The sequence below is a fragment of the Trachurus trachurus genome (assembly GCF_905171665.1).
Source record: "Trachurus trachurus genome assembly, chromosome: 16".
Lineage (NCBI taxonomy): Eukaryota > Metazoa > Chordata > Actinopteri > Carangiformes > Carangidae > Trachurus > Trachurus trachurus.
The window spans coordinates 5,043,670-5,067,738 of record NC_139902.1 but is presented as its reverse complement, the minus strand read 5'-3'; the positions used below and the strand labels follow the sequence as shown (position 1 = coordinate 5,067,738).

Sequence of the window (24,069 nt, the reverse complement as noted above, 5' to 3'; positions counted from 1 at the left end):
GCCCCGACCTCAGCTCCATTCACTTCTGCAAAACACAAGTCACAGTGCTTTCATTTTTAACACGAGCTCACAACTGTTTTTAGTAAACATCACAAATTCATTATAAATTAGTGAGTTCTAACTAGTTTCAATAAAAGGTATTCAGAAAGAAAACAGATTTTGAGCCCACTATAGGTCTTAAAATTAGTGTAATAACTCATCTATCAGACGATGTAGCCCAAACTTTGCGCAAAATGAGTAAATCCGGGGTGAAAGTGGGGTAGTTTTTTTTTCACATTGGATAATGCAGGCGCAGGAATTATGTGTCACGTTGCTCACGATTTATCAGCCACTGATATTGGATCCATCATCCGTCAATCAAACATCTGAGAAAAACGAGGAGACTCGTCCACCACCACCGACACAAACTCTCCTCCATCCCTACTCCACTCTCCTCCTCCAGATCCCTGCGCTCCATCACTTAGCCTCGCTAGCTACGTTAGCAAGCTATAACGTAGCTAGCCTACTAGCTAACAGTTAGCTACGCTAGCTAAACACACTCGCACATACACACATACACACACCAAGCTCGGTCCCACCCTACACATTGAATATCCCACCCGCTCGATAACGACCAATCAAATTTGTTTTCCTTACTCAGGTAAACTGGTGGAAGGAGGCGCGACAAACAGGACAAACGGCCATTTCTGAACACCTTTAACTCATTGAGTGCCAACCACGTAATTTCTCGTTTTTCGTTCCCATGCGTTGAGTGCCAAAAACAAGATTTTACGTTTTTTGCTTTTTTTTTAAATGATGAAACTAGACACTTTAACACACCGTATGTGTAAATTTGGGGACTCTACGACGAGCAGAACTGAAATAGATGACGATCAAAAACTCATGACAGCTCATGATCTGGAAGTTTTTATCATAACTCGGCTTTTGCAAACGGAGTTCTGCATGTGGATGCAGCAGCTGCTCTGCTCTCACCCGCGCTGCTCCAGCAGCTCGGAGCAGAAACAGGAAGCTCTCAGCCGACTGTCCCGCCCGGTCTTCATCTGGAGCAACACCGTGTCCTCCCCAAGGTCCTTCCGCGGTAAAATGTGATGGTCTCTGGGCCACAGCAGGCCGCCGGCACCGACCCGTACCACAGACGGACCGCGACCACCGGTGGGACCGGTGTTCCCGACCTGCTGTGGCCCAGAGACCATCACATTCCGCGGCGAGAGGCTGTGACACGGCACGGTGCGTCTGTGTTATTGTTGTTTAGTGGCGCCCCCCCCCCCCCCCCCCCCCCCCCCCCCCCCGATGGTGGTTTTGTGAATAGAACAACAATTGTTGTATATATTTATCTTACACGAGCCCTTTGATCCAGAAATGCGAGTGTCAGAAGAGCGACAGGCACAAACAGAGCACCTTTCATAAAAGACGCTCTATCTCCTTTTCTAGAAAAAAAGCAGGGATTTTGGTGAAACCCAGCCATGTTTAGCTTGACTTTTCTCAGGAACGGAGGCACGTAGAAACAAACGGTTTGTGGCCATTTGAAGCATAAAGTTAAACCTTTCAAATGAGCCACAGTATGTGTTGGTGACAATAATATAGAATACACGGTGGCTCTACAAAAATCGTCAAAAATGGTCTAAATTGCCGGTACACTTGACTAAAACTTTGGAAAGGAGCGCGGCACTCAATGAGTTAATATCTGTGTTTTCTTTGTTACACCACTCAACGCCTGATGTGTTTTTGGAGGTTTCTATTGCAAGAGGGGGTAAGTAGACGTACAGGCGATATTCATCAGTGATTGTTTTCATCTGTTAATTATTTTATTGATTAACTGTGAAGGAGAGAGTCTAGATAAAGACAGTGATAGGAAACAGAGAAGAGCAGGAAATGTTTCAGGAAACAATTCAGAATAGCTGATGATTACTTTTCTGTTAATTTAATCAACTAATCAATCAGTCTGATGTTGGTGTTGGTCTCCTCAGATTTCCTGACGGTGAGTAAAACCTGGTCGGCGGTGCTGCTGCTCTCCCTCAGACAGAAAACACCAGCGCTCGCCGTACGTACGCCACACCAACCCCGCTTTCTGTTCTGCTGCAACGATTGCAGCGAAATGTCTCGTCAAACGATTATAAAATTATGAGAAATAATGAGGAACGAGATTAGACTGAAATTACCCCTTGTTCCCGCACGGCTCGGGGAAACTGATTAGATAAAAGACAGACTTCTATAAACAACCTCCAAATGGACTGTGGCGGCGGTTTAACATTTTTCCCATTAAGGAGACGTCAGATGAGCGAGGCGGGCGCGGTCACAGGTAGCAGGGCAGAGGCTCCGACATACAACGCAGTCGTCATGTTATCTCTGTTGCCATGGCTACACAGCTCGCTGACAGCAGCTCGGATGGTGGGGCGTGGGGGGGGGGGGCGGCGGGGTGGATGTGTGGAGGTGGGCAGCCCCGGCCTTGACTGACAGCTGTGACAGCTATATAATCCTGTCGGTCCTGCTTTCAGGAGAAACACATGCACGCACACACACACACTGAGTGGTGCAGGTGTGCGTGGCTGGGTCGGCCTGTTGGCTCTGCGGCCGCTGACAGCTGATGAGAACTTTAGAATGACACACAGTACTGCAGAGCCCTGGCTCCGTGTGCACACAGGGACGGGGGGAGCCTGTGTTATTTCTTTGCTTTTATTTTCCGCCGGGCCGCCGTGGAGCGATGCGGAGGCCGCCGCCGAGCCAGCGCGTGATGTATGGTGTAATAAATAGGGAGCGAGTCGCTGCTCAGTGAATTCCAGCCGGCTAAGTGATGGAGAATATGGCTGATAGGCCTGGGATATAAAATATAAGCTCCAACAATCCCACAGGGAATGTTTACCCTTACTGCTCCTTATTGCTCAATCATCGCCGGCTTTATCTTCCTCTTTTCTGCAGGTTGTATAGAAAAAAGATCCATCCAATAAAAGAATATGAATGTGTTTATCTTAACACAAACCCAGAGAGCGGACTCAAATGAAATTCAGGTCTGCTAATAACTGAGCAGTGTCATTTGTATTTCCAAGGCTGCAGCTGCACAGAGAGAGAAAAACCACGCATGATACCACTTTATAAAGTGGCAGCAGCCGCTAAAAGCACTAGAACATGCGGCTTTCAGTCAATACTGCAGCTCATGCCCTTTTTTCACCTATAAAAATGTGGGTATAAAAATGTACTGTTAACGTTTTCTCTGTCTGCACCAACTGAGAGAGATCTGGCTCTCTGGGGCTTTATGAAAAGTCGATCTGGGAAACAGGAAATTACAAACTCAAGCCGAGGAAAACGAGGAAAACGCAGAGAAGAAAATTACAACGTTCAATCACAAAAAAAAATAAAAAAATAAATCGAAACCTCCACAGACCCGTGGTACCTAAAGGTGGAGGATCATCCAAGGTTGAATTTCTTCATTTAAGGGAAAGAAAGTTTGGTGCACACGGTGGCGTGCCCTCCACAACTCCTGCCACAGCTGGAACTCCACTGAACTCACGGGCTAGAAAAATGGAAGCGCGCCGGCTGCAGAGTGGCAATTTTTCACTGTTTCTACGAGGAAGCGACCCTGGTCCTCCCCTTCCAGCGTGACCACTGAGTTTTCAATAAGGGCCGCTTCAGAAAAATGGACTGGGGAGAATGTAAACATGGGGGTGATGGATGACATTTTCCAAAGCTTTGTCTTGCAATTAGTTGTGGTTCAAGTGCTCCGAGGCCCTTCAACATCTTTTTTGGACATTTTTTTTTTGAAGGCAAAGATTTCCTGCTGTGGAGTTTCCAGATTAGTTTTTGTCTATAGCTACACACAGGTGTGAGTCTCCCCGGGTTATTTGTGTGGCTGCCATTCTTCATGATCAAAGTGTTAAAGAACATAGTAGCTGCTGGCAGCCAGTATCTCAGCTGGGTCCAAAACTTTTTCCTAAAAAACAGTGAAATACATTTTAGTCTTGTAAAGTAAGCAGAGGGATTAAAGGGGCTGTTTGCAAGTTGTCTGTGCTGCTGACTGTGGTTTCTTGCTGGGAGCTCTTTATAATACCAGACCTCTGAGCAGCGCCGTGTCTTCAGGCTGCACTGAGTCACTATCAGAAATCAAGGACAGGCCATGGCTAGCTGATTAGCATGTGTACTCTCCATGGTTAATTTCATCCACTATTATATATAGTGCACTATAAAATACCCACAATGCACTGCAAAATTGAGTGAACAAGCGATGTACACTACATTGTACTCCCGTATACCACAATGCAATGCGGTCGTGTTTTGCCAGAGAAGAAGAGTGAGATGATTAGCATGTTAGCTAAGATTTCTTTACGTTATTTACCAGTTGACATCGGCGAATCAACAAATAGCTCCTTAAAGGGATAGTTCACCCAAAAGGAAGAGGAGCTTCCGCTACAAAACAAGCTTGAAATATAGACTTATTTAATTTTTTCGGAACAATTTCGCATTTCGGGGCTTCAATACAAGACGGACATTACATACGAGCAGCATGGAGGTATTTGGATGTTTTTTGGTGTGTCTTTTTGTTACGAAGACAGTTGGTATCCATTTGCAACCGTTATATGGACATGCACTGCTACGCCGAGACCCCCTGTAACTCAGAGAAGCCACGGAGGACTCTGAAACTTCTCCCAGCCCTTAGTCGACATGAGGGTGAGTAGATAATGAGTGCAATTTGAATTTTGGATGAACTATCCCTTTAAACTCCTCAGACGCATTTGCCTTCGCTCCGTTTGCTTCCGTTTGCCTCGACTGAGGAGCAGGAGTTGGATGAAAAATAACGAAATAAATCAATCAAATAAAGAAGCCGTTATTAGTAAATATTAATCAGTAGCTTACGTGCTAAGCTAATAGCCACAGTTCACACGCAAGTTAACTTGTTACAGCTCACAGTCGGGACACACAACAGTAGTTGACCAAACCAAACTTCCACACCGTTGCTATTTTAACAGTTTACTGTGAAAGAAAGTGACATAACCTTGCAGAATCACATCCTCAAATGTTCCTGTAAGTGTCTGGTTTTTTTTTTTTTTTTTTTTTTTTTTTTTTTATGGATTGTTTACAGTGGAGTGGAAGATTTGGAACATAGCTTTTGACTGAGGAAAAGTTTCATCTAGACTGGTCAGTAAACAACTGAGAGCTATGTAGCAGTAGCAGAAACTTCCACATAGCTCCTTTAAGGTTGAAATAAAAGTCAGGGCTCCACTGAGAGAAGATCAGAGTGAGGTACATGGCAGTGGCATGCCAGCCCTGCAGGATGCTGCTGAGAGATCCACAGCACGTCCCTGCAGGAAAGGCAGAGGTCAACATAAGCATCTGCCACTTTTGATCACACCAGTCTCCGGCTACACGCGGCTGACGTCATTCTAGCTGCGATTCGCTGGTTCGCTTCCAGCCATGAGTCATGCGTGATATACAGAAAGATCAGTCGTGGAACAACGCTTGTTACTTGTACATCTACGAAGGTGGAGAAACGTCTTTATTTTGTCAGCATTGCTGGAAAAATAAAGCCGCTGATAAAAGCTGAGAAGAAGGTGAGGAGACAACACAGCTCAAACGTTACAGATGAAAAGGAAACGTTAAAAAAAAAAAAAAAAAGAAATAGAGAAAGGCGGCTCACATGTGACGAGGGGACATGAACATTATATGACAGAATATACAGCGCCACGGGGGTTTAAGGATCTAGCACGTTCCTGTGCCTCTGTGGAGGATGGAGAAGGGCAGAGCGGGAACAGCCAGAGCAGCAGAGAGGTCACACGTGCCATGATGAATTACAGTACCCCCGCTTGTCTTGGCTGCTTGTTCATTAATGAGTCCTCTTAGGGGAGTACGCTGCGACAACACAAAAGGACACATCAACGCCGCATCAGTCCTAATCTGCTCTTTACAGTGTGTCTCCCGTGTGCTGTTTGTGTTGGATCTAACCGCGCGCTCTCATAATCGAGTACAGCTCGTCTAATCTTAAAATGACAATGGCTCATTTGCATATTTTATGGATGCACTCTAATTTGTGCACAACGCTGAGGCCCGAAAAAAAAAAAAAAAAAAAACACCGGCAAATATTACAGCTGCTATCAAAGACCACATTATTTTCATTATAATCATGCCCATAAGTGCCTCCCGCACGCACACACACACACACACACACACAGACACACAACATGAAATACTTAATTGCTGCTAATCAATCAATCACTGTGTTGGTCGTATAATTTTGACAGCATTTTGACAGCTCCCAACGACGTGCACTGTCCAAACAGAGAAAAGATACAGTATGATCTGCACGTCTCTATTAATATATCATTGTGTTTGAATTCACATGAGTTGACTACATATAGTTAATATGGCTGTCAAAGCTGGAGCATCAATTCTAATAACTCTTCAGGTATTAATGCAGAATAATTCGGTGCTGCAGTGCGTTCACATCACCCACCAGCAACCTCCTACAAACATGACTATGATAGATACTGTGGAAACTACAGACTGACTCAGGATCAGACTGTGCTTCGCTGTGATTTATGTTAAAACAAGTCACAAGAGACAAACAAAAACAGCAACATGAACAAAGAGAAAACCCCTCCTCTCCTTGTTTTTACAAGAGGCTCAATCACGTCTGACTCACCATACATTTGTTAACACTTGGACCCCCCTCCACTGATTATATCACACAGCTAAGTGACTCAGCAGCAAATCTCCAGTGTGCCTCTGCTATGCGCGGCTTCATTGACATGTTATTTAAGCATGGCACTTGTTAAACAATTAGAGACACTTGCAGCCTGGATGAACATTTATGGCACAGCAGCAGCAAACAATGCACATACACATGCATACAACGCTGTAGTGATGGGGAATGTGTGTTTCAAAGAAACAACTGCAGCAGCTCCCAGTGGAGCACATCCCTCCACCAAGGCCAAACACCACCAGATCTGGAATATCTAATATACATACACTACACATATAATATGCAAATGTTCACTCTTTTGAAATGTTAAAGGGATAGTTCACCCAAAATTCAAATTTCACTCATTATCTACTCACCCTCATGTCGACTAAGAGCTGTGAGAATTTTCAGAGTCCTCCGTGCCTTCTCTGAGTTACGGGGGGGGGGGGGGTCCGTGCAGCAGTATTCTTCGTCCAATAAGACACACCAAAAAACATCCAAATACCTCCATACTGCTTGTCTGTAATGTCCGTCTTATATTGAAGCCCCGACATGAGAAATTGTTCTGAAAAAAATTAAATAAGTCTATATTTTAAGCTTGTTTGTAGCGGAAGCTCCCAGTGTCTCGGTTCACTGCTCTTCCTGTGTCACCGGTGGAACAATTTCTCATGTCGGGGCTTCAATACAAGAGGGACATTACAGACGAGCTGTGTGGAGGTATTTGGATGTTTTTTGGTGTGTCTTTTTGGACGAAGAAAGTTGGTATCCATTGACAACCATTATATGGACAAATACTGCTGCGCGGACCCCCCCCCCGTAACTCAGAGAAGGCACGGAGGACTTAGTCGACATGAGGGTGAGTAGATAATGAGTGAAATTTGAATTTTGGGTGAACTATCCTTTTAAGGGAAGTGATAAAAATAAAGAAAGAAATCTGCATCCACCCCTTTAACCAGAGCCGCATCAAAAAATTCCATCTCTCCATCAAGTTTGGTGCAAATTAATCCAGTAGTTTTTGCATAATCCTGCTAACAAACACATAGAGACCGGTAAACCCTTGTTGATGGGGGGAAGAAACAGGCACCAGGAGGTTTAAAGGTTCCGCATCATATCTCAGATAAATTAATTTGACAGGAAGTGAAAACAGACATCATTCTTATACTGCTGTTCATTTTGTTGTTAATTAACACAGCTGCCTTGTTGGTCTTCTCTCTCTATTAGGTGTTATCCTTGGGTTTATTCAGCTGGAGTCCGACTGTGCGCACCTGCCCATCAGTTCAGGTCTATCTTTTTGAAAAATCTAATCAGGCTTCATCGAGCTGTCGTCAATCAGGTCAAATATTTTGAATGTGCAAAAGAACGGATGAGGCTGTGAGTGGAGTAAATACAGCTGGTTTGAGTCCAGATGACCTGAGAGGTTGAGTGGGTTCACATAGCAAGGGACAGTCAGATTTAGAGACCAGCAGCAGTATTTAAAACTCTGTAACATACTGGAATAAGATAAGATAAAGAAACCTGAGACTTGATTTGTTAAGTTTGTAAGGATCCCTGCAAGCAGCGGCAAGAAATGAGCCCAAGTTGTCTGAGCAGAGACCCGAGGCTTTGTTGTTAAAATAGCTATTAGAAATAAAAGCACAGACTAATCATGCCAAGACACGAATCTTCTGATTTCTTGAAAAACAGTAATAAGCGGAGTCTGAGTGCACGCTAACACAAAGGTTTTTTTTAATCTACCACAGCAGCGGTGCAGAGACACATAAATCCAGGTGTCATCTGCATAATTGTGATTGATGATTTGACTGTTTTGCATAATCTGCCCCTAATGGAAACATGTAAAAGCTTAAACAAAGCACAAGACTCAGTGACTGAGCCTCGGGGGGATCGCCGTATGTCGTGTGTGTGTTTTCTGAAGAAGCTGACTCGTGGTGTTCCTCTCTTGTGCGAATGCTGGAACCACTTCAAGATTCATCTCAGCGTGGATAGCAGGTTTCTGCTCCTGTCCACTCGTATTGTTGTGTCAATGATGTCTTAGAGCAAATGGATCTTGGATTAGAGCTTTAATCAGAGCAGTGCCAGTAGAGGAAGAAAAAAAATCCAGACTGAATATTTTCAAAGTGACACTTTGAGGTTAAGGAATTGCTTTCTTCCTTATTAGGTGCAATTTAGATCATTATTTCCTTACACAGATTTCTCTGTCATCCTGAATGTTTGAAAGCACCACATCATCACGCTCTCAGAGTCACTTCTCTGCTTCAAATTAAAATGCTTTCAACAAATTACAACCTAGCTAAATATGCTATCCGAATATTTATTGACTTATTTTAAAGTACACTATGCCTCACATCAGGCTTTTTCTAATTACCAGCGGTAACAAGGACGTTAAATGTGCGGTAATGTTGTGGGGTTATTGAAATTCTAAACTCAGAGGTTAAGTAGGGGAATGATCACAGAGTGCTCCAGCTGCCTTCATGTTTCATTTTATGCCACAGGAGAACAATGGATGGAAGGCAAAAAAGAAAATACTGATTCGATGAGTCTGGATTTTCATTTTTCATTCCGGTCTCACTTCCACGTTGTCAAACAGTGTTTTGATTGATGTTTATGATTTCAGACAACCCATGCTGCTCCACTGGCTGAAGTCAGAAATGTCTCTTCTTACTTAAAAGTAAAGCGCAGACATCCCAGTGACACTGACAGGCTTCCTCGCTGAGTAGACCAGAGTTAAGAATGGATGAGAAAGAGCCTCTCTCACAATCTGTCACATTCTTACACTGAGCTACATATAACTGGAGGTGTGACCACTAAAGAATTCTCTTCTCTGGCTGTAGCTGCTAAAACACTTAAAAAAGCTGCTTGGATATCGACATTGTGTTAAAGGGAAATGCCAACTTTCTCTCTATGGATTACAAAGTGTGCTCTTGCTGGGATTCGCTTTGTGTGTGTGTGTGTGTGTGTGTGTGTGTGTGTGTGTGTGTGTGTGTGTGTGTGTGTGTGTGTGTGTGTGTGTGTGTGTGTGTGTGTGTGTGTGTGTGTGTGTGTGTGTGTGTGTGTGTTTGCCAGAGACCCAGCAAACGAGTGCACGCCCACGCCGAACACCCACAGCACAATGGGTAGTGGGAGCAAAAAGCTAATGGACGAACAGACAAATAGACGTTTGAAATCAATGAGCTGGAGAGCGTTCAAGATTGTAGTTTTAGTTATGCAACCATTTGAAAGCAGCAGAAGCGAGCTCGGTGGTTGAACAACAAAAGGACGTTCAGCCAAAGAACTACGAAGATTACTTCCTGCCAAACGTAAATGCTGTGTATTAGTCTGGAGATCGGCCCAAAGTACCACTACCGCAGTGTTAAATGGAATGCTATTTATGTTCATAATACACTTTCAATGGGATGTGTAACCTCGTGGCACTGAACATCATTCATTTTGACCTGAATATTGTTCTGAGACAGAAGAACGCCAACCGTCTTGGCTGCAGGAGGCATGGGGGGGGGGGGGGGGGGGGGGGGGGGGGGGGCTTTGACAGTCACTGGAGGCAAATCTGGAGAGTCACAGTGTGTTGTGGTTGTGTGAGGAGCGGTATGTGTGTACGTGCGCGTGCCTTTGGGAAGTGTCGGTACATAACCGGTGCTGTGCGTCACTGTTAAAGTGGCTGCAAATTTGAGTCTTTAAATAACAATGCTAAATCAGATGAGAATGTGAAAACGGTGTGACAATGTGAAAGGAATATCTGACGGTAATGAACCTCAGAGAATTATCAACAGAGTCTGCAGCTCCTGTCAGCTTTACACAGCTTTACACTGACTTTCAGCTCCTTCTTCAGCTGCTGGGCTCACAACTTCGCTTTTTTTTTTTTCCAGTTGACTTTTTTTCTGGTTTGCTCTCAATACTTTCACAGTTTTTTTTTTCTCTCTGCAGCAGGAAGTTGTTTTCAGTAAAATATCTCCAAAATTCAGTGCACATACAGTACCTGCTCAGAGACCAAAAACAGAGCTTAAACAGAGTGAATCCTTAAATAACATTCATCTGGCTGTGATGGATGCTTGCTACTTGTTTCTGCTGCCCTGTGGCTAAAAGCAAAAATATGTTGGTGCAGGTCACTGTTTCCTACCAGCACTTGTTCATGTTAGCAGCTCTACAGTGAGAGACACAACCTACTGCTTTACCATACTGACATTATAACCAGTCAAAGCACAAAGCAGTCAATGATTGAAAACAAATTAACTATAAGGCTTCAACTATCTTAAAGGGATAGTTCAACATTTGGCAAATTGGCCCATTGCCATAATCCCTAAAGTTTTAGGAGTAGGTTCATTATTTTTAATTGTCGGTGCAAGCTATTTTTAGAACGGTGGAGCAGAGCCGTGAGCTGCTCAGAGCTACGCTACGGAGGCTAATGGAATTTCTTGGTTTCCCACATCAAACTCATCAAATACACAATCCAACAACTCCAAAACGCTCTGGTGGACAAGTTGTGACCTGCACATTCACCACGCTATGAGATAATAACGGAAAGTTACGAGACAAGTTATTTTCGAGGCAAATTGCCCCAAGAAAAACTGCCCCCGACAAGAACTCGCATCAGGGGTTTTGCTTGAAACAACTCTGTCTCATAATGTACCGTTGTAACGTACCTGCTCCTAAAACTATAGGGATTATGGCAATGGGCCAATTTGCCAAAATGTTGAACTATCCCTTTAACTCGCTAAAACTCATCCATCTGAATAAACATCTCAGGGTAAGACTTCTATCAGGCCCAAATAAACCCACCAGACCTTAATACAACCCGTGCACGATCTGTGAGCCTGTCCCAAGTCAATCTGATAGAGGTGATACTGCCCCAGCAGTTCCTGTAGTGCACTACAAATAAACTGGTTTATGAGGTTCACTGTGGCTTTATACAGTTGAAGACACGTCATCACTAAAATTCTGCACCAACAAATGTATGACGGAATTGATTATGTTGACTCATCATCACAGCCTCAGAGCATGAGCTAATTTTGAGCGTAACAATTTGTTGTTTTTATTTGCATTAATGTGCATATTTTTACTTTTATTTCAAAGTGTTGGATTTGGGCCACTTTTGCCTGCAGTCTGAACGTTGCCACATGCTCATGGTGTTACTGAGTTTTGGTGGCTCCCACAGAGATTTGTCCAACATCTAGTTAGCTAAAGAAGCTAGCAACATGAAAGTGGTGGTTGTCATATGACGGGTAAATTAAAATTTGCAGAGCTGAGACCATGAGATAATGTGACTGATTGCTACACAATAATACAGTACATTAATTATGTTCAGGTATTAAACTTTCAGTGCGACGGAAAAGATTGTGAATAAATAATGTTAACAAACTGTAGCTAAATCAATAATAAAAACTGTTAGCGTCAGTGCTAAGATGTTAGCAAACCGCAGCCATCTAAATCATAGTACATTATGTTTAATGGCTGAGTTGGAAGTAAATGTCTTAGAAAACAGAGCAAACTGTTTTTCTTTCATGTATCACCTGTCTGTAGTAGAGGTAAATAAATATATGGGTGGGCAGTGACCACCAAAACACTGACAAATGCTCTGCTCAGCCCATGTTGGTGTGCTGGAGGCATGAGGAGGATATTCATATACGGTCAGCCCTGCCCTGCCCGGCCCGGGGCCATCTGCTGCCCTCCCTCTAATCCAGGGGCTTGTCACTGGTGATTAGCCAGCCACTCTATCACTCTCTCTCCCTCCACCATTATATATTTCGAGCTTATTACATTGATACCAGTGTGTGAAAGCATGCCATGGTGTGCTCTCTCACCCTAAACTCCTTTGTATGGATTTTTGATGCCTACAAATCCTCTATGTTTCCCCTCTCCGTCTCTCTCTAACTCCCTCATTATTATTTCAGGCCTATTATGCTGATGTTAGGGCTTAAATGAAGTGTGCTCTCCCTCTCAAACTATTTTCTTTTTCTATGCATTTTTAAATCGGCAAATTAACCACCTTTTCCAATTTTCTGTTGGCATGTGCACCTTTAATAGGGCTAAGTGTTTCTTGGCACGGAGGCAACCTGTGCAGATAAATGCAGATAATGCAGATAAATTTCAGCAGCAGACTCGAGAATAAAGCTTGGGCCGTACTCTACAACAGAATCCAAAACAGCGCCATGTTATCAATCAAATGTAAATGTGATGGGTTTACTACCAACTTGACTTTTAATAAGGGTTTAAAATCTTTATCACTCTTGAACTATGCCTGTGTGATTAATAAGCACTGCCAGTTATTGTGGAAGGTTAGCTATTTGGAGAGCAGTGGGTAACTTATGTAGTAATAAGTAGGATTAATGAATTACAGGACATATATCTTCTTTCCTCTGTAGCTTGAGTTCACATTCACAACTTCATATATATCTCAACAACTACTGGATGGACTGAAGTGAAGTTTTGTATAGATATTCATGGTGCCCTGAGGATAAATCCCACAGCCTTTTCAGTTCCTCTGACTTTTTATCAAGCTCCACAATGAGGCTGACATTTGACATTTGAGCCAAATTAATTCACCAATTATGGGATGGTACAACTCTGCCTTTTTGAAGCTCCAATTCCTATCAGTTGTAATGAGTCTGATGCTAAGTAGTCAACATTGGCATGTTCATTCATATACATGGGCATTACAGTTGCTAAGCATCTCCATGTGAGTGTTATGAGTGTTTATATGTGAAACAGTATCCTGCTGATGATTTGTTTTTCTGCTGTTTTATCCTAATCCTGGTTTTAGAGACCTGGATTACGTTTTGAAGAGTCTGGATATGCTAACTGGGGTACTCTGACAGAAACCAGGATACTTTGGCATGTAAATACTTATGCAGATGAGAACTCAAGACCCAACAGCACACAGATGATCAAATAAACCTGGATACTGTTTGAATCCTGGGAACAGATGGAAATGGCCACATCTCTCATGTTTTATGTAAACACAGTGTCCCAAATATGATCAAAACCAGCTTCCTGGCGCCCGCTGCCATTGTGATCACGTTAGCATGCAAGTTCAAAAATACAACTGTGCTTAATGACATCCTCACAGAGCTGCTGGCGCGACCCCGGGCCTTGTTAGTCGTCGCTCTCGCTCCACTTTACTGCATTTTGTCATTGTACGGTGACGCGAGACAAAAACCAAAGCCCGACGTGGAGCAAGCCAGAAAACAAAGGGAGGGTGAACTTTATCCCTCAGACCAACACCATCAAATCAGGGATTGGCAAACACTGTCACAAACAATTACCTAAAGCCACTGTCCTGTCACTGTTGCTTAGGGCACTCCGAGGAATTACTGCACCATTTTTACTCAACAAGCCAAGAACACACGGTCCAAAAACACGCAGAAAATCATTCAGAAATGGGGTCAGAACTGAGCCAGTGCAATGTGACTTTCAATAGCATAAGCTTGGTGCTTATACAAATTCAAACCAGCAGCAGCAGCAGCAGCTCAGCATCAAACGTCACATTCTCATGATATTGGGATGGATTTAACAGGTTTGATTTGATTTATGGTTTCCTTTTAACTACAGTGTAGATTATAGCAGTCTGTGTTTACAGTTCATCACATGATCTAATGATGAATTAATCTTCTTGCCACACAACAGTAGTGCTTCTCCAGCAGCTTACCTACTATACAGACATCCAAGCCACTACACTCAAACTGACGTGACACAAGGAAGCTGGTATGTCAAGAGAAGACTAAATAAAGAAAAACGCCCCATGACTCTGCCACAGCTGAGCAGAAAAAAAAACAAACAATTGATGTCCAGTGGAAGAAATGAAGGATTAATGACAGTGCTGCTGGACGGACGGGAGGATATTTACTCCTGGGCCTCCGCCATCTCTTCAGCTTTATTAGAATCGCATCGGAGGAGGCAGCGGTGGCTCTTTTCAGGTAAATGTCACGGCTTTCTTCAATGGCGCCGCTATTCCTCTCAGCCCACTGAAGCCGCCTCGTTGCCTCCCGTGGGAGACGAGGGCCGTGTTTTGAATGCCACTCCCTGACCACGAAGAATGTGTGGTTTTCCCCCAGTACGGGCGATGGGTTCTCTTTGTGTTGCAACTGAGCACAGAAAGACGCAAACCATCTTTTTTGTTGTAGAGAAAAACAATGCATAAGGCTGGGACACTGAGGAGCAGATATACGTATATATATTCCAGATTTGAATTATGAGGAATGAGAAAGGGAATGGAAATTAAAAATCAACCTCAATCAGCCGTTGAGCAAGGCACCTAACCTTTAGCTTTCAGCCAGTTGCACTAGGTTGACACACAAACAGTGTCCAGGTGTGAATATGAATGTGTAATATGAAGGTGTAAATATGAATTGAAGGTGCTGAAACTGGACGTCATTAAACGGTGGGTCAGACTTTTCCATGGTGTTCTTATCTTTGTCCAGCAGCACGTGTCCCTTCCATATAGTATCAGGTCAAGGCTGATAATCAGAGCAAAAACATCCCTAGATAACACAAATCTATCACTGATCTGCTTACTCACGCCGTGACCGTCCACAAAGTCCACAACCAGGGTAGCAGAGTGACACAGTGCCCCATCAAAAAATATGTTATGAGCCATTTGAATATGGCAAATCCTCTTATGTCACTCTAAATAAAGTTTTTTGGATGAAGTGTAATCTCTAATCCTGCCATCCCCTCCTATATCAGTAATAGCCAGGTCTTAGTGTAAGCTCTGCCATTTAGATTAAACAAACTCTGGCATCTCGTTGGCATCTTTCTCCGCTGGATGGATTGGCTATTTCAGAATTGCAGCCGGCTGGAGCGCAGAGTGGTCGGGGTAATATCTCTAAAGCCACAAAACAGATCAATCTGGGTCAAATGTGACGTATTGTGCTGCAAATGCTTTTTAAAAAATCAAGTGCAGTGTCACGGCACGCGGTCGGTATCTGCTTCTGCTGCAGCGAGGCTGAAACCGCAGACCACTGGAGCTCCAAGCCGCCAGACAAAAAAGTAACTTTGAAAAATAGCTTCCTTCCTGTTTTGGACAGAAAGATGCTGAGGCCACATGGCTACTTGCTGAGATCCGTCCGCTGCGTTCCCTTAGCCAGCCTCCGCCGGCTGCTGAGTGCTCACTTTTGTGATGCTTGTAGGGCCAGACACACAAAACACAATTAGCCTCCATTTCCACTCCAACTGAACTACAGATGAAAACAAAAACACAAGGCAGAGTGAATTAAAATAAAACCCACTGGCATACTCGGTAATGAAAAATGAAAATCCCAAGGAAATTGTCTTCATTTATATGCATGGCCTAAATTTGTTGCCTGTTGCTATGGAATTTAAACAGTGGCCAGCCAATTACCTGCCAGACTCCACGCTTGCCCTCTGGTGCTATGCTAATTAGGGTCATAAAGGGTCACGTTGTAATGCACTCGCTAAAATGAGGCGGGAATCTCCAAGGGATGTTCTCATTTGGGACGGTGCCAGTCACATTCCCGCTGCTATCAAAGCCCAAGCCGCTCTAGTCGGACGCGTGTTTGTTCCTGGCTCAGTTTGGAGACAACCCCTCGGACGTAATGTAGGCGAGCAGGTATTAGCACAGAGTTATTTAAAGGTACGGGATGTTCATGCAGCACAGAGACACAAGATTCTAATTTAAACCTGGGACAATAAGCGAGGCAGGTGATCGGGGTCAGGCCGGGACGTGAATCAATCGACTGTGCAGACAAAGAAACCTGTTCGGGTAATGAGCGGCTATAAATGGGAACATTAAAGGGATGGTTCAACATTTTGGCAAATTGGCCCATTGCCATAATCCCTATAGTCATAGCAGTAGGTTCGTTACCTTTAATTGTCGGTGCAAGCTATTTTTAGAACGGCGGAGCAGAGCCGTGAGCTGCTCAGAGCTACACTATGGAGGCTAATGGGATTTCTTGGTTTCCCTCATCAAACTCATCAAATACTGTACACAATCCAACAACTCCAAAACGCTCTGGTGGACAAGTTGTGACCTGCACATTCACGATGCTATGAGATAATAACACAACGTTATGAGACAGAGTTGTTTTCAAGGCCCCCGATGGGAACGCACATCAGCAGTTTTGCATGAATTTACCTCGAAAACAACTCTGTCTGGTAACATTCTGTTATTATCTCATAGTGTGGTGAATATGCAGGTCACAACTTGTCCAACAGAGCGTTTTGGAGTTGTTGGATTGTGTATTTGCTGAGGGAAACCAAGAAATCCCATGAGCCTCCGTAGCGTAGCTCTGAGCCGGATTATGGCAATGGGCCAATTTGCCAAAATGTTGAACTATCCCTTTAAGCCAAAGTCACTCCACATAAATTTAGATGATCAGGCAAAAAAACACAGAAAATGAGGCTAGAGAAGCAACTGCACGCTTAATTAGACAGAGGCACCCTCGGAGATCAATACTCTGCAATCTCTACTATCTCAAGGCTTTATGTTTGATCTCCGCTCGTCTCGTTGCTACACTCCGCCTGGCTGGAGGTGTTTCGCTGTATTAATGACCTTGGGCTTGCCGGAGTGAACTTGTGAACCCGTCACACCCACTCTCCCTCAATTTCCTGGACGGCCTCTTTAGTGGGTGTGCCGTAATAGCAGGTGATTGTGAGAGAGCCCGCTGACAACCCACGGCAAGGGTGACATCCTTCACCGCCGGTGCCGGGGCGGAGGGAGGAATGTATCGGGGCCTAACAACGGCCTGTCAGCGCAGCGCAGCGCCCGCCGCCCCGTCCCCCGTCCCCCCCGCGCAATAAAAAAGGGTGACATCAGCGGCGACGCGGCGCTGACACACGGCAGCGGTTCTCGCCGAGCGCCGAGAGCGGTGCCGGGACTGAGACTCCATTGTTTCTGCCGGGTGACGGGTCATTACAGATGCACGGCTGACAAATGGAAAGACCTGCGCCGCACAAACACACTGGAATGCACTCTCACACACACACACATGCTCCAGCTAAATGATGAGAAAGAATATTTTTCACCAGAGCGAGTGAGTTTTGAATCGAGAAACCTTAATTATTCATTAAAACAATTAATAATGCATAGAAATGTTCAAGTTTGCGATTCGTGATACATTTAGTTAACCATCCAGGAAGCCATGAAACAAAAGTTGAAATGCTAATGCTCCGTGAAAAGTGTAACAGGTGGCTGATCTGGAGTCTGTGCTTTCTGCTTTAGCCGTCTGACCTTTGTTGGCTCTTAAGATCCTGAATGCAACCTGCCACTGTGTTGGTGGTGCTGGAGGGTGATTGTAAATGTGACGTGCATTCATCTGGGTGTTACTGTCTGTCACCGTGTGCACTCGCAGATAAACACACATATGGAGGTTAAGCGGGCGAGGTGGAGCAGTTGGCCGAGGAGCCTGTGCATGACTCAGGTGACTTAATAGGACTAGGGCAGAGGAAGAGAGGCACGTGCTCAGATGTGTGACTTGACCCTGTGAGGCGAGACAGTGGGTGAAATCAGATTGGCTAGATCAGAGGCTCCTGGCCACTCCGGCGTAATCTGAATGACAGATAATCTGGATCCCAGGAAAGATTACGGACCCAGACTCAGGGAGGGTGGGAGTTGATAAACAGTGATCAAAAAAAAAAAAAAAAGGATGTCAAATCAGACTGGGACGTGATTCGACACTTGTTGATGATGTTAATGGTGACCTTTTAAAAAGGAAATTACAAGTTTTTTGTTGTTTTTAATTTGTTAAAAGGATGGTTCACCCAAAATTCAAATTTCACTCATTATCTACTCACCCGCATGTCAACTAAGAGCTGTGAAAATGTTCAGAGTCCTCCGTTCTTTCTCTGAGTTACGGGGGGGTCCGCGCAGCAGTATTTGTCCATGTAATGGTTGTGAATGGATACCAACTTTCCTCGTCCAAAAAGACACACCAAAAAACATCCAAATACCTCCACACAGTTTGTCTGTAATGTCCCTCTTGTATTGAAGCCCCGACATGAGAAATTGTTCAGAAAAAAATTAAATAAGTCTATATTTTAAGCTTGTTTGTAGCGGAGTGTCTCGGTTCACTGCTCTACCGGTGGAACTATTTCTCATGTCGGGGCTTCAATACAAGAGGGACATTACAGATGAGCACTATGGAGGTATTTGGATGTTTTTTGGTGTGTCTTTTTGGACGAAGAAAGTTGGTATCCATTCACAACCATTATATGGACCAATACTGCTGCGCGGACCCCCCCGCAACTCAGAGAAGGCACGGAGGACTTTTAGTCGACATGAGGGTGAGTAGATAATGAGTGAAATTTGAATTTTGGGTGAACTATCCCTTTAAGAGCCAGTGAAAAATCAACTCATCAAACTGTGGCTAAACAAGACTTCCAGTGAGCAAACAGGAAATGCCAAGCTATGGAGATGTTACAGTGTGTGTTTTCTTGAATACACCATCACCTCCTCTACCACCTGTAATTGCTTTGTCCTCAGGCAGACGTGTGAGGTCTTGACAGCTGAAACCTGGCAACCTTGTCGCTCCAACAACAGACTCTAATGAAGCCTGCACACAGAGCCAGAATGGGAAAGATACACCTGCTGTGTGTGTGTTTGTGTGTTTGTGTGTGTGTGTCTACTGCACATAAATTTGCAGGGTACAACAGTATTTGTTAGATCCATTGTCATCCTGTTGTTACCTCTTTGCCTATTGGCAAAAAGAAACGTTTTTTTTTTTTTTTTTTCCTGTGGAATTTTACTGCTGTGCTTATTGGAAAAAAAACTGTGGATCTTAAAAAAAACAGCAATGCAACAATATAGTAGAAGCAGCAGGCAGGGACACAGAGCGATAGAGATGCAGAGGCACAAGTGCATAGGGAGTGCACAGTTGAGAGGAAACGACAAGAAGAAAAATGGTGTGAAAATAGCGTCTGAGAGGGAGACACATCCCGGGCAATCTCTCAAAGGCCCCGCGAAAACTGTGGCATGCCATTATCACCATCATCATCACCACCACCGTCCTCATGGTGGCTGTAATCATTCTCCTTTTTCTTTTTTTTCCCCTTCTTCTTCCTCCCTTCAGTTATCCTCGCTGCCACCTTCAGAAATATCACTCGCAATGTCAGGCAGAGCACTCTTGTCTCTATCCGCCTCATTTGAATAGTATTTTTCGGAGCAAAAAGATAATAATAAATAAATAAATAAATGAACGAACACAGCAACTGAACTGTCTCACCTTCCGAAATACAGATACATCATATTTTTCCACAGAAGGCAGTAAAAAAGCAATGCAGGGCCCCAATTCCCCACAGTTTTTCGAAGACAGGGGCTGTATTTCAGCTCGACTCATCAATATGCAAAACATCAGAGCATTGCTTGCCACAAGAATATTCCCTCCACTGCGTACGCTGCAAATGTGCACAAACATCATCACATTTTGTGTTTTTCTTTTTTTTTCTTTTTCTTTTAAAGGCGCTTCGATTGGCAAGAAAAAAAGTATGCAAATCTTGTGCAAACATAATCACATTTTGATGAAAAGCACTGGGATTCAAAGCCCTAAATTGCCCTATGTGATTTTAATACTCTGCAGGCAATTGTCAAACCAAAGAGGCACAGGAAAAGAAGAAAAAAAAAAAAAGAAGACTCCAGGGCTGAAATCAATGCGCTACCTTTTATTTGGGAAGAAGTGAACAAACTCCCAACACTGGATTACATTTCAAAGCCAGAGCCTAGAGCTTTTCAGTTGTGGAGCATGTATAGTGTGGGAGAAAGGTGTTGTAGCGTGGGAGAGAGGCGTAATCACTCTGACCTACAGTAGGGTAGATGTAGGTTAAGTTAGTCCCTCTCTCTGCCTGCAGTGCTCGCTCTGCCTTTCTTTCTCAAGTCGGTTCCCTGGGCTGTCTTTCCTGGGTTGTTAAATCCCTGCTCCTTTAATCTCCTTACTCAGCTACATCCTCTTTAAAGATGCAGAACCACAGGAGAGACGTGGGATACGTCAACTGGGGACTGGTGCGGGGCGAGGAGGGGCGAGGCGAGGCGGGGCAGGACAAGTGGAGCGGGGGTGTTGGAGTTGGGAAGTTGTACTGGTGTTAAAAAATGATAGTTTTTGGTGGAATGATGGATGATCAAGGCTCACTATATTCTACTCTACAGTGCTCAGCATCCATTATTAGTCGTATGCACATCAACGGTGGAAGCAGCAATCAATGCATCCCCACCGTGACTCCTCATTGGCTCCATGTGATTCCTTTTCTGACACTTTGGCACAGCTACACTCAGCCAGGAGACAAGTGTTTGTAAAGATGTGAACCATCCATCTGATCCATCTGCACATCACATGTAGGAATCCCACACACCACCCCCATTCACCCCCAGCCTCTCAAACGCTGGTTTTGCGTCGATATGATCAAAACCCATTCCACTCCGCTTCCCTCATGGAGCACTGTTGTGCAGCGACGCCTATCAATCATCCGCATGCTGTAACACACACACACACACACACTCACACACACACACAGTGGAAGCAGCAGCAGCAGCAGTGACATTTCAATAACGGTGCATCACCTGAGACTCAGGAAGATGAAAGTAATCCATTCAAAAATGGATCACGGTGCCACATGCTGCTCTACTGTAGATTTCTGGGTCATCGTCAAGTGGATGGATCTAAGAAGTTCAGCTACGTGGAGTTTCTATACCTCCAATCACAAATTTATGAGACGACCAAAGTGTGTCATGTGGAAGCATTGTAGACCTGTGCAAGTCAATTAGGCATGAGGACACGTCTGTGTCTAGACCAGACCCTCGGAGCTTTGATTTCCATGATAAAAAGGCAGCGCCGTTTGATGCACGGATATGAAATATTCCTTCAAATCTAAAAAAAAAAGTCACCTCACTGTTCAGTCTCTTAATGAGCTGGAAGCACACGTGATTACATCTGATCTGACGGATGCTGAGAGTTGACTAATTCACCACAGCACATCATGAATATTAGTAAAGAGATCTGGTACCTGTCTCCCAGAAGTAGATGGACTTCCAGTCGTCCGTCTGCGTGTCAGCCTTCCAGAAAGCACACGGCAGCAGCAATGTCACCAAAAGGTACCAGCTCCCCTCTGTCCTTCTACGGAGGGTCCCTGCTGCTCCCCTCCACCCCAGCCCCATGGTCCGCCACAGGACAAAAGTAAATCCACTCAGCTCGGAAGGTCAGCGAAGGCAGCGAAGAAAAAGAAGAAAAAAAAGAAAAAGAAGAAGAAAAACACACTAGTCCGAAAGGCAACGAGAAGTGAGGTGTGTGCTGCGAGTGAGGGTGTGAGTGTGTGTGAGTGATGATGAGGAGTGTGTGTAGTGTGTAGTGTGTGTGGTGTGTGGTATCAGTCCTGCAGGAGTTGAGGTCCAGTACTTGGTCTTGTGAAGGACAGAGTAGTTGTTGTTGTTGTTGTTGTTCCTTTTGCTCCCAACTTGTCCTGCTGGTCCCCGGGGGGGTGAGAGGGGGAGGGTGGGTTGGTGGGTCGGTGTGGGGGCAGGTGGGCGGGTGGGGGTTTGGGGGGGCGTCAGTGTCCGGGGCTGAGCTGCAGACGGGTGGTACGGTCGTCCTCCTCCATCGTTTCCGCTCCCACTGTTGCCGTGGCTGCCTCCTGTCCTCTGGCTGTGGAGCAGTGACAGTGGGCGAGTGTCTGCAGTGTTGTTCGCCTCCCTCCCTCCCTCCCTCCCTCCCTCTCTCTCTCTCTCTCTCTCTCTCCCTCTCTCTCTCTCTCTCTCTGACTCGCTCACTCCTCTGCTCTTCTCTCTCTTCCACCCTCTCTTTTTCTACTCTTGGCTTTTTCTCTATTTTCCTCTCACCTTCTCTTTGTTGCTCTCATTCTTTTTTATCTTTATCATCATTACACTCTGCATCTCTCACATGCTCACTTCTGACTTTCTCTCCATCTATGCACCCTTCTCTCTCTCTCTCCGCTTCTTTCCCCCCCTTTCTCTCGCCTATAGGGCATGAGGACGGATACTCCCCCTTCCCCCCCTTCCTCCACCGCTCGTCCTTCCACTTGCAGCGCTGGGTGAAGGCGACTGGAGACCAGCAGTGCTCTCACTGGTCTGAGGAGCTCCCATAAGCGCTGCTCCCGGGATCAGAGAGGCAGAGAGACGAGCAGGGCTTAATGCAGAGCGGGAGAAAGTAGGGGAGGGGGGGAGCGGATGGGGGAAGTAAAGGAGGAGCAAAACACAGAAGCAGAGAGCGCGAGAAAGATGAGGGAGAGGGGTGTTTATGCTGCTCAGAGAGGGGTGTGAAAGTGCAATGATGGAATGGAGGCAGAGGAAATCAGGGCTTACAGTAACAGTATCATATCCATAATGGAATATAGAACGGCTGGGAGATTCGCGTTTAGGTTTGTTTTTTCGCAAAACCAAAACTGTGAGTTGACCTGAGGTGAGCTGGATGACAGAAATGAGTGGAAATACATTCTGGCTGTTTAACTATTTACATCCAGGAATAAGCATCAGAGTCTTTGAGGTTATAGCAAATGGCTGAACTTTGACCTTCAGTAATGAGACCAGCTCAAAACACTGTGGAAGGGTCAGCAGTGTTCTTTCATTCATTCATTGTTTAATTTTTAATTATCTGTTCATACTTTGTCTGCTGTGTCTGTATATGTAGTGTCCCCTTAAAGGGATAGTTCAACCTTTTGGCAAATTGGCCCATTGCCATAATCCCTTTAGTCATAGCAGTAGGTTCGTTACCTTTAGTTGTCGGTGCAAGCTATTTTTAGAGCGGCGGAGCAGAGCTGCAAGCTGCTCAGAGCTACGCTACGGAGGCTAATGGGATTTCTTGGTTTCCCTCATCAAACTCATCAAATACACAATCCAACAACTCCAAAACGCTCTGGTGGACAAGTTGTGACCTGCACATTCACCACGCTATGAGATAATAACGGAACGTTACGAGACAGAGTTGTTTTCGAAGTAAATTCGGCTAGCAGTGCAACTTGCACCGACAAATAAAGGTAACAAACCTACTCCTAAGACTATAGGAATTATGGCAATGGGCCAATTTGCCAAAAGGTTGAACTATCCCTTTAAAGACATACTACAGCGTGTGTAGTCAAGTGAATCAACCCTGTCCAGTCCACAACGTAGAAGCAACATGGGGGGCTGGGGGCTCGAACACCGAGCCAGCCAAGTAACGTAAGCAGCTGGTACCAAAGGGAACGCTGTGACTGTGTCTGTTATTTGACATATCTAGGCTTTAGTGAAAACGATGCTGAACAAAAAGAAATCAAAAACGCTGCAGAGAAACTGTTTGAGTGACTGAAGGTAACGCCACCACAATCATGTTAGCAAATATGAACTGTGAAAAGCTCAATAAAAAAGAGACTCCCAGCTTACATTCAAACTCAGAAAAATCTATTTTCCACTTCGAGCCAGGGTACTTTGATTTTAATTGTTCAAAAACTCAATAAATAACCATAAACAGTTCAAAAGCAAAATA

The 24,069-nt window shown here is 44.6% G+C and overlaps 1 protein-coding gene across 1 annotated transcript in view; it reads right to left on the bottom strand.

Annotated features, from left to right (window-relative positions):
* thsd7ab (thrombospondin, type I, domain containing 7Ab) overlaps window positions 1-21,752 on the bottom strand; it is a gene marked incomplete at both ends in the record, with an annotated part of 221,581 nt that extends 199,829 nt beyond the window's left edge. Inside the window, one exon of the mRNA XM_083989779.1 lies at window positions 21,602-21,752. Coding sequence (XP_083845905.1) covers window positions 21,602-21,752 — 151 coding nt within the window. The remainder of the gene's footprint in view (window positions 1-21,601) is intronic.
* Window positions 21,753-24,069: the final 2,317 nt, after the last annotated feature.